Source organism: Acanthisitta chloris, unplaced genomic scaffold (genome assembly GCF_000695815.1).
Source record: "Acanthisitta chloris isolate BGI_N310 unplaced genomic scaffold, ASM69581v1 scaffold33423, whole genome shotgun sequence".
NCBI lineage: Eukaryota > Metazoa > Chordata > Aves > Passeriformes > Acanthisittidae > Acanthisitta > Acanthisitta chloris.
In genome coordinates this window covers 753-12250 of record NW_008667102.1, presented here as the reverse complement: position 1 = coordinate 12250, position 11498 = coordinate 753, and the positions used below count along the sequence as shown (strand labels likewise).

Below are 11498 nucleotides of genomic sequence, written 5' to 3'. Positions count from 1 at the left end.
CTCAACTCCAAGCACAAATGATGACAAACCATGTTCAGTGTGAGAATCAGAAGTGATGGTTGAATTTGAAGCAGTGAATTTGGATGGAAAGTTACAGCTTTACTTCCAGTTAGCACATACATTGCTATCTTTCATTCACAGTGGTGAATTCCGGTCAGGCCCACAGCTGAGTCATTAGATATGGGACAAATGAGCTGTTTGCTGCTCCTGAGCTGCCTCAGGAAAGAGACAGTGAAGTTAAACCCTGAAGCAAATGGCATCTCCATTCAAGAGGAAGTGATGAGCTTTAGACCGTTCCCTGTCTGTCTTCACACAGGAAATAAGTAAGCAAGACTTTGGTCTTGAGGATGATGAAGAAGGAGAAAGGGAGCAGAAAAAAGGAAAGACACAATCCTCTTGTAGTCCTCCAAAATGGTACAAGAGAAGGATGATATCCTGAGCTGCAAGGGGGGACAGAGTTTTACCAGGGTTGTACTAAGTTGGATTGTTTGGGTTTTTAAAATCAATTTATAGCTCTATTTATAATACCTGGAAAAAACCCAGAGGTTGCTTAGAAGTAGAGTTTTGCCTGTTCCTTTGGGCCAGATGAATCAAACCCTTAAGTACTTCACTCTACACGGCTTTAAGAGTGCAGACATTGACCTTTCAGACCCCTTCCTCTAGGCAATGGCCATTCTCTTCCTCTTCACATGATAATTGTAACAGAGAATAAAATCGGCCGTCAGTAATGCAGGTTACCAACACTGGCAGCTAATTTGGCAGGGCTGTCTTAATTCTAGCAGCAGTGGAATGGTCCCATGGCTCTCTGACATGCAGCCTGCAGCTGATTCAAAGAAACCCTCCTGTCAAAATGTAAATGACTCACGATTTTTGCCCGGCACGGAGAATGTTTTAATTTACATAATTATACCTGTATAAACTATGCACTGACTGGTTCCCAATCTTGAGTTCACCCTAAAGTCTCCCTAAGGGAAAGGTGTCACATGTGACGAGAAACAGTTTATGAGTCTGCAAATGTGAAGGGCAAGAACAAAGAGCCAAATCACTTGCCCTTCCTACATCCAGAAATCCTACCCACTGCAACACCCTCAGCAGGCACGAGCACCAATTATTCAGTGGAGCATGAAACAGCTGCTGCCACTGACACACCCCCCAAAGTCTACTTTTTAAGCTTTAAATGCTGCTGTTGGAAGATTAACAACAACTGCTCTTACCAGCAGCCACTATTACTATGTCAGCAAGCTGCGTATGGATCTTGAGCTGCTCTTTTGGGGTGTATCTGTGAGTGATGGTCACTGTGGCATCACCTGACATGGAAGAGATTAGCAGTTAATTGTCACATCTAAAATGCTATAAAATGCAGGTGCAAATTACTTACTTTGGCATATTAACAACAGTACAGATGGGGATCGGATTTCTCTTGGGATGTGACATTAGATCAGCATAGACAGAACACACAACATTTGCTGTTCAAACACATGAAAAAACTTACTCTTAAAAATTCTTGCAGGCTGAATTCATTTGTACACTGTGGACTAAACTACGCCTTCCTCAGCTTTGTTTAGTAGAATTGCACGAAGCAAGACAGCATGGAATCCAGTGTCTGCTTCTACAGGGTGCCATAAGACTCAGTTGTTTGTCATGAGCTAAAGCTTCAAACCCAAGATCACAAGTAGAAGCACAAGAAACACACATCATTTTGGCCAAACTCAAAACATCTGGGGCCTGCTCCTGCACGCACCCACATCTCTTGGCAAGAGCTACAAATAAACCCTCCCAGTAAGACATGAAAAACCTTGTGCTGTTTGATGGAGATACTGAGGGAGACCACAAAACACTCAAAACAAACTGTCATGGGGAGAGGGTCTGAAGTCTCCCACTGCAACCAACAGCAAGTGTGCTGATCCCTCGAGGACAGTAAAGATGAAAGCTATCAAAGGAAGCTCCTCCCAACCCTCTCTCTGTCAACCACTTGTACTGCACAGTATTCACGAGCTACATCCCCCCATCTCTGCCTTCCACTCATCACAGACTCCTAAGACACATTATTAACCACTGAACTAAAGGTTTTTGCCACCTCAGATGTTACCACCACATCTGCTTCCTCTGGAATACGGTCACTGACCTAACCTGCGTCTCTCATCTCGTAACTCCCTTCCTCAAGCATCTCTTCTTCTGTCTGTGCTCTGACTTCTCTGCTCTTTCCCCTCGTCTCTGATCCCTCTTCTTCAGGCTCTACAGTGCACATTGTCTCCTCAAAGAGAAGCCAATCATGACATTGTCAGATAAAGAGAACAGAAGAGTCCAGGCTTTAAGAAAATACAGGAGTCTTCTGACACCTGTTTTAAGCCGAAGTCTCGCCCCAAAGCATAATCAATACTCAGCAGGGCAGCTGAGAAAAAGCAATGGATAAAATCCGAAGTTATAAACAGTCACACCTTCAGAGTAATAAAATCAGTGCTAATTTCCCATTAAGACCTCAGTGAGGAATGTGCCTGTAGTTGGCTCCTGAAACCAAGTAATTGCCCTCACTGCCAAAAAGGAAAGGAGGAAAAAAAGGGAAATGTAACCAAAAATAGCCCCTACCTTCGGAACAGCGGTCCAGAGCCTTACAGACACCTCAGAAAGGGAGGGTTTCCCTTTATTTGTCATCATGCCAAAACAGAAAATAAACAACTATTTTTAGACTCCTGCTTCTGCTGAAAGAAGAGGAATATATTTAGCAATTAGGATCCTGGATCATACTCCCAAGTCAATGTCCTGGCTTATAGAACAGAGGCAGTCCCTTGTTCTGTCTACAGAGGACACGAGCTGGTTTGGAGGGGTTCAGAGAGCTTTGCCATCTGATCAGGTGTTGCCACCTGCAGGACACAACCGTTCCGACATACAGAACACCCCAAACTATGGCAGGCCCTAGCTGCTCAGTTTTGCTCATGATCTGTCAAAAAAACAACAGCCAAAACCTACAACAAAAACGAAGAAAAAAAAATAGTATCTTTTCCAGGACCTCATTGTATGTTTTTCCTGACCCGCAACGTCCTGAATGAAAATGAAAAGCTCAGCCAGGGCTTGTCCTGCCTTCCCTTCCACAGGCCAGCCAGGCCACCCTCGTGCTGCTCACAGCAGAGGCAGAAATGAAAACCAACTGCAGCAGATGACACAGACCTTCAAGTGCAGCTCCATCTGTGAGTCAGAAAATAAAACTCCACGAGATTACCTCAAATACAAAAGTAATTATCATCATGTATACAACATACACACACTTAATGATAGTTTATTGTCAAAGAAGTACAAATGCTCCTTTGTTTTCTTACTGCCAGCTCTTTATATGGTGTACCACCACTTAGCAGACTGGAAAATAAGAGAAACTACCTGAAAAATGAATCCATTTCTTCAGATTAAGCAAAGATAACACCAATGAGTTAACTCCTGCTGTATCTGCGTTCCAGTGTCATTGTCAGTAAGGGAATATACAAATATTTTTCTGCCCCTGCTCTGAATACAAGACAGAGCATCACTGACAGGGCGTGTAACCTGTCAGGAACCACAGCACTGGCAGATGACTATGAAGTACAACGAGATTCACTCACTGGCCAACAAACTCACACACCAGCCCCTCAAACCAAGCTCTACTACCAAGCAGCCAACTAAGAACTACAGACCCAGGAGACAAGAAAAAAAAACTGAGCCATGGATTCAATCAACTCAGAAGCTGAGACAGTATTTTTAGTTCCAGCTAAAATCCTACTGTGTGTTTTGTAACAAGCTGCTGAAAGCCTCTCAGGTCACTAGATCTTCTCATTTCCTACTGGGAAACGTGTAAGTAGTTTGCAACATAGCTTTGTGTTGTACCAAGCCTACTTCAAACACCACCTGCACTGCCAGGAACATGTGTAACCCATTGTTTGCAGCAAAGGGCAAAAATGCTCCTCATTTTCGTGGGAATGAGGATGAGACCAGAACTATGCACCAACAGTAATTACAATCCAAACACTGAGAGAAGTTTGAAATAGGAACTTTCCCACAGAGACTGAATGGAACAACCAACTCTGTGATTAGCACAAAGCTTTTAGTGTTTTATTATATTAATAACAGATTTCACTCAGCTCCCATTAAATCTGACTGGGATTAAACGTTCGTGTTTACCTCACTTGTGCACCCTGCCGTGGCAGTTTCGAACATCGAAATGGAGCTGCAAAAGGGCATCATTCTGCCTAAATTACATTTTCTTTCTGCAGCACAATTACAGCAGCACATGTGGGCTCTGCAATTAGAATTTCTTACAAACATTTCTACTACAGTTTCCAGTTGTACTGCAGAAAAATCCCCTAGGCCAACATGGAGTATCATAGAGCTCATGCTGAAGAGTTACCTGGTTGGTCATTTGGGTATTTTTATAGCCACCACCTGTGACAGCACAACACAGGAACCATGTCATACTTCTGATAGATACATAGATAGATATAAGAGTGTACCTGTGTGTAGGTGCTCATGTGTGCATGAAAAATGAAATTAATGCTAAATAAGCATGAGGAAAAGGCACATAGCTACATCCCATGAACCTCTGTAGCTCTTTCAGGCCATGTTGCCAGTATTACCCTCAGTGCTCAGTGCTGACTGTGTTGAAACAGGACCTGCTTCAAAAGGAAGAGAAAATGATGAACCAGTGAAAGTTAAGCCCACAAACTGCTCTCCTGAGAATACAGAGGAAGTATGTTAGCAAACTTATTTCCTAGCAGATTCCTGCTTTATTTCCTTGGCTGTGAATATTGTATAAGAGTCAAAGGCTTTCTCTTCTATCCAGATCCTCTACTCAGCTTTATCTTAGTGATTTTAACGATTTCACAAATGGAACCATTAAAATTACATTCCTAGACTTACCTCCAGGCCTTTCATGCTCTCCATCAGTATGTAAAAGCATGGAAATAGGCATTCCCACATTCTTAGATCTTCCAGCTACAACGACATTTTTTCCAAATGTTTGTATTCCTTGTAGGATGAAAATAAGAAAACTATTATATTCCACTGTTTGGATATATCTAAACCCTTTCCCTTAATGCCCAAGACAGAACTATTTGCGGTGGATTTCTGACATCAACATGACTTGAAAATCCACAAGGCTGAATCTGAGGAATGAATTCACAAAACAACTTTCAGCTTTCACCTTGGAGAAAGACAACTGGAAACTCATTCAGGTTATCTGAATCACCCTTAGCAGGGCCTTAATTTGTCTTCTCCAGCCACAAAGGGAAATGGAAGCTCTTACGCCTACCAGCAAGAACACGCACAATGCCAGTATAAAATGACAACTATTGAACACATGGGCATTATTCTCCTCTTCCAGTACTTCCAGTAATTAAGCATTCCCGTTTTTGTTCTTGTTTCTTTCCCTTCTCATACATTTCAATCTTCTATTAGACAAAGAATCAAGAAGTCAGCAACAGCACAGAAAGCTCCCTGCAACACTACAAAATGCAGAAAGCTCCTAAGTGTTCCACCAGGCACCCTTGTGTAGACTTAATTAATAGCTATGCTACTGGCACAAGATCTCATCTCCTGGGCACCTCCTCCTTATTCAGATTAATCCTCCAAGTGTTTGTTCTTCAATCAGCCCAATACACTTAGATAACCTACCCCTTTTAACTCAGACCTGACTTAATCCTGTGTTCATCTCCCAAGATAAGTAGAGTTTCAGTGGGGCTGAGCTTCCTACCTGTGCGTCGGATGATCTCCCACACGGCAGCGGCAGTGGCAGGGATTATGGAAGGCTGATCGAGGCACAGGCGGCCGATGTTCACCAGGTGGAATCCATCCACATCCTTCTCGGGGGCGATGGCGTTACACACCGTCCGCTCATCTATGTGATCTAGGAACACAGTGCTTCCAGGTCACAGTCCCTTCCCTGGTCAGTGCCACCACTACTATCTGACCCACTGCACAGAGAAACACACGAGCTGCTGCATCCTCCTCTAAGGGCAGCAGTTACACCTTCCCCTTTGCAAGGCTGCTACTGAAAATCAAACGATTCGCTAGTACTGCAGATCCTGTCAAAGCAGGACAGGCCAATACCCAGCTGAGAACCATGACTAACTACAAACAGAAATGTTTAAGCAAGTCACTTCAGAGTCATTTAAGTGTCAGATATGAAGTGGCCCAAAAATCCGACAAACCACAGGAGACAAGTCACTGTGCATGTTACCTGTTTCTAAGACCACACAGGATACACGACCTAAATCTTACGCAAATACATGGAAATACTAAGCTGAAATAGCTTTGCAGGTCTAGCTTCCATTTTCCAACAATACAACTATCTTCAGTCACTTGTTAATCAGTAGAACCAAATTCATTGGAAAACTGGGAATACATAACACTCTTTGATGCTGATGAGCTCAAAACAAGCTCAATTAAAAACACTTTAGAGTTAAACCAGACTGTTATGATTTACAATTTAACTCTCCATTTTCTGAAGAGAGGAAGTTTCTTTCTGAATCCTAATGAGAAAGGCCTGTGGAAATCAAGGTATTAAGTACACTAATGAAAGAGTCTCTTGGAAGTGAAACTTGCCTGAGAGACTGAAAGGAAACATAACCTTGTTTTTATGTCAACTTAGGGTATTAAAAAAAACAAAGAAGAAAGAAATTTGGAGTAACCCATTAAAGGGTTTTTGCAAAAGAGAACTTGTTAACCTTAGGCAAGTCAGTTGTTCATCCAACACAAACCTGGCAGCCAAGCTTTTCCTTGTGCCTGGGATGGGGCAGAACACTGCTCTGGCAAACACCTCCTCGTCCCTGTCACCTTAGCTTTCCAGAAACAGACAGGTGGTAGCTACAACCATGGAAAAAGGGAAAGAAATCATGCTTTACATGGATATTTTCCTCACTCCAAACTGATCTGCAGAACTTCAGATAAGGGCGCACAGTGCTGGGAGGAAGTGCAGCTGCATAGCTGGGGACAAGGGGGCTGACTTGGGTTTAAGAAGGGATGATGTGGACACCTTCCTTCCTCATCAGGGACTCTTCCCAAACACTATCTTGGGCAGGTCATCCCCAAACAATCAAACCAACCAGCTTAATTCAAACTGTATAGACAGTTACTATGTACTTAATAAGTAGATGCTGTTTGCCTCAAGAAATGCATTTTCCTGGTTTGCTTCCACGCGACTCCTTTATTTCAAGAGGAACAGAATAACGTCTTAATTATCTTACTGTCGGCCTCGTAAAACACTAACTGATATCCATACAAGTTTCCTTGCTGCCATTCCAAGACACTCTCCAGCCTGAGCTCCTCTCTGCACTCAGCTGAACTTGCAGGACTACATAGAGCATCACTTGCTGAGCCACTCCGACCTGCACCCAGGGAAACTCCTACATACACACCAAACAACATCTACCTCCAGTGCTGACACACAGAAAACAAACACTGGTTTTCAAAAGGGAAGACTGAAAAAAATAAAAACATAGCGCAAAAGGGGTTTGAAAAAATACCACATGGATTTTCGTCTTCTGTCTCAAATAAGTAACATTTCCCAGCCATCTCCCAGGCAACTCCCACTAAGGTAAGGGAAGGTGTCCAGAAAACCATCACCATCTCACAAGTAATGCACTCAGGAGGTGCACAGAAAGGAAGTTTTCCTCAGGCAAAGATGACAATCCTCAAAGTTAAGCTGCTCCAGCTCACAAAAGTAAAAGAGAACAAAGCTATTTCTGCTTCTATTTTTATCCTGATGTTGATCCAAAGCCACACCTTGTGTGGTTCTCTGCAAAAAAACCCAAACCCTACACAGCAACCTCAACAGTTGGAGTAAACAGCTTCCACTGATGGTTTTCCCAACTTCTAGGCTTTGTCTCCTTCCATTACAAGGCAAATCAAAAGAATTTTGGAAAATGCTCCTTTGGTGGAAAAAATAATCCAATAATCAGAGTTACATCTGACATTTATTATGGACAGAACTTCCCGAACACTTCAACTTGCACACTTCACTCTACTATACAAAGTTCTGCTACTGACTGAATTACTCCAAGGTTTTTCCCCAGGCAAGCAGCAGTGCTATACTTCCACCTTGTGGCAAATTGATTCCAACACGTGGCTGATTTCAGCAGCTTTCGTGTCATACCAGGTCCAAACCCTCCCCACCATGAGCTCTGCTCTTCACTACAAACACAAACAGAGCATCTCATCTCTGTGTCTATAACTCTCAGCACCTGCCCCTGTTCTGCTCTTTCATAGGCACAAAACAGTTTTAGTTTAGTTTTTTTTCCTTTTGCAAGTTTTATCACTGCCACAATGGTACTTTGCCAGCTACTCCACAGGGATATTGTAGTGAGATTTCATTACAAATTAGGAGAAGGAAAATAAAACAACCAAGAATATAGTCAAGGCTTTTAGGACCTTTGCACAAAGCTCACCTGCAACACTAGGGACAGCATGGAAAACATGAGCAAATGTTTAAGGCAAAACCTGGAATCAGTATGTAGCATCACCTGCTAGAAAGCATAAGTTGGCACAACATAGGGGATGAAAATATGGCAAAGGTCCTGAACTTCAAGGCAGAACAGTGCAACATGTATAAAAAAAATCAAGACAAGGAAACTGGATACATTACGTGTGCCTTGAAACCCCACTCTGATCTTAAAAACAAGGCAAGTTTGACACATGAAATTCTTCTTACAATTTAATTTCCCTTTTTTTGTTCAAACTGAACTGCAGGTTAGTATACAGCACAAAATGTAACATCTCAGCTAATCCTTCACTTTGCATGTCCTCTTTCAAGAGCTTCTCATGTCCCCCAGGTACATTTGCAGCCCCAAACTGCCAAGCTCTTGCCTCTTACATGGACTGAACATGAGTGGGACAAACGATGTCACCCACCTGGGAGAGGTAGCTGAACTAGTAACCCACTAACTCTTGAATCCTTGTTGAGTTTTTCTGTCATATCCAAGAGCTCTTCCTGAGAAATGTCTTTAGGCCTCAGTATGATCTCACTAGAAATGCCTGATAAAAAAACAGAAACAGAAGACATGTTAGAGGCAGAAAAGTTATCCATGGGCAGTTTAGTCATTTAGTCTAAAAGCTTAGACTTGTCTGATGCTTAACAGCTGCTTCCCAACAACATTTTAAGATACAGAATTAAACTTATGGCTCCCATTTGACATTTAAAGTACTTTCTTCATATGTCCATACGACTGCTTTTCTTTAGGTTCATCAGAGAAGACAAGGAAGAAAATGTGCAAAATGAAAGAAAGAGCCAAAGGGGATTCCTCCTGCTCTTTATTTTTAAATAACAGTATCTGGTGCTCACCAAAGGATCCTTTGCATGACATACCTACAGCTGCAGCTGCTTTTATCTTGTTCCTGACATAGATATGGCTAGCTGGATTGTCTCCAACTAATATGACAGTGAGGTGAGGTCTCTTGTTTCCAGTGGATATCCAGGATTCTACATCCCTCTGAACTTCTTTCAACACCTGGTTAGCAAGGTTTGTCCCTGAGATAACAGTCGCTTCATCCCTACAAAGAAAAAAAAAGGCACACAGCATTTAGGTCTAAAGTTTCCCCAACCAGACACGTCTAAGCGTGCGATCTACAGTGTTAAGCACTGCCAGATGCTTTGATCAACTTGCTCAAATTGTAAAATGCAGTAAAATCACACCAGCTTCCCAGAAGCTGAGCTGCCAAGACACACACAAAGTCACTAGTGGACAAGTTCACTGCTCTCCTCATGAGCACAACTGTGTGGCACTGTGAGAAAAGCCACACTCCTCATTAACCAGTTTCTACTCAAACATCACCAAGGGATTGGTTGATCTTATTTACTAGGAACTAAGCCTGAGGAGGAGAAGGTTTTCCCCCTGCAAACACCCTTGGCGTCCTTGGAGGTCAAGAGGTTTTGATGCTTTGAACTGAATGAATTCAACACAACTGCTATTTGTAAGGGACATTGTTTAGCAAGGACCCCAGATGGGTTACAGTGACGCTAACAAGGTGTCATTCTAGGGTTTTTTTTAAGAAAGGAAGTAAAAATCACAGTGCCTAGTTAAAGAAAACACACCACGACACACACACTCTGCTAAGAGCAATTTCTGCAACTGTTTGTCAGGAAAACAAAGTATTAGAAACACACTCAGCACACAAGAAACATGAATACCTTGGTTCCTTCCATCTTACACCAGCCCCAGCTACTTCCCATACATAAGTTTCTGTACTACTTCACTTAAAGACATAAACAAAAATAACTAAGCCAACAGATGTGGGTTCATTCTTCCCCTGTATGTGCTCACTTTCATAGGACATATCTCTCTCTCCATTATTTCCGTTTCAGCTATACGTGCACAGACACTTCTTTCCATGTGCTCCTTATCCCAAACCAGTAACTAATGCTCCCCTGTGCAGCAATGCCATCTGCATCTAACACAGGGACTTAACAATATTTTGGTGCCAAAACACATGCTCGGTCCATATGAATGTGCATCGCATTTCTATGCTAGTTTTGCTCTACATGTGTTGCCAAAGGCTAAGTTGTTCTGACCTCTGAGCAAACAATGCCAAGTGCACAGCTCCTCCTATAAATCTAGCCACCGACTCATTAGTTTTCGACGTCTGAAATCTGACCATTCTCATCCCATCATGTTAAATCTTCTCAGTAATCCAAGGACCAAAGACAAAGCAAGTGAAGAGAAAAGGAGTAATAAAATGGCACAAATATATAGGAAAGAAAAAGCCCTCACACACACACAAAACTAGGACAAAATGCATGTGATACATCCTAGCCAGGAAGCACTGGGATAAGGATCTTTCTGAAGACATCAGTGAGTGGATTCAAGCCCCAGCAAAAGTCAACTTTAAAAAGACAAAGACTTCTCCGAAAACAGAAATGTTTCATGCTAAAACCGCTCTGAAAGACTGACACTCTGGGGCAGCCCAGATACAAATACTCTGAAGAATTTAACAGAGGTAATGATGCAAACACTAGTTCTATTTCTCATATTTCACAGCTGCTGAGAAGGGAGGTGGTAAATAACTTTTTTCACAGCAATCAAATATAAAACCAGCAAATACTGAAATGTGCTGATGCTTCTTAAGTTTAGAACTGCAGGAACAACTAAGGCATCAGAAAAGTCACACCGCAGCGAGCCACTCGAGACACTGAATTTAACACATGAATTATTATTGTTTTCAATTCCATCCACATGGAAACCTTGATCAGGTGTTGGTCAATGACAGATTCAGTAAGTCTTCCTAAGCCATCCTGTCTCACTGTTTCCCTGCAGTGCATGGAGGCTCTGACTGTGAGCCCAGAGTGAGTTTGCAAGATAAAATTCATGCACTGAGCCTCAATTGCTAACGATTCCAGTGACTTGCAGGAACAGCAGTGCTATTTTAGACCAGGCTATGCACTGAAAGCCCAAGATCACATGGAGTATCACAAAAGGATCTTACATGTCCCATACACACGGCACAAAAACCTCTGGAAAATCATTACTACAGGAACATCTGTGTTT

The 11498-nt window shown here is 42.4% G+C and overlaps 1 protein-coding gene across 1 annotated transcript in view; it reads right to left on the bottom strand.

The window, feature by feature from the left end:
- Positions 1–9507, bottom strand: part of MTHFD2L (methylenetetrahydrofolate dehydrogenase (NADP+ dependent) 2-like) — a gene marked incomplete at its 5' end in the record, with an annotated part of 19579 nt that extends 10072 nt beyond the window's left edge. Inside the window, 5 exons of the mRNA XM_009072387.1 lie at positions 1215–1307; positions 4882–4989; positions 5714–5866; positions 8869–8991; positions 9323–9507. Of these exons, the coding sequence (XP_009070635.1) occupies positions 1215–1307; positions 4882–4989; positions 5714–5866; positions 8869–8991; positions 9323–9507 (662 nt within the window). The remainder of the gene's footprint in view (positions 1–1214; positions 1308–4881; positions 4990–5713; positions 5867–8868; positions 8992–9322) is intronic.
- Positions 9508–11498: the final 1991 nt, after the last annotated feature.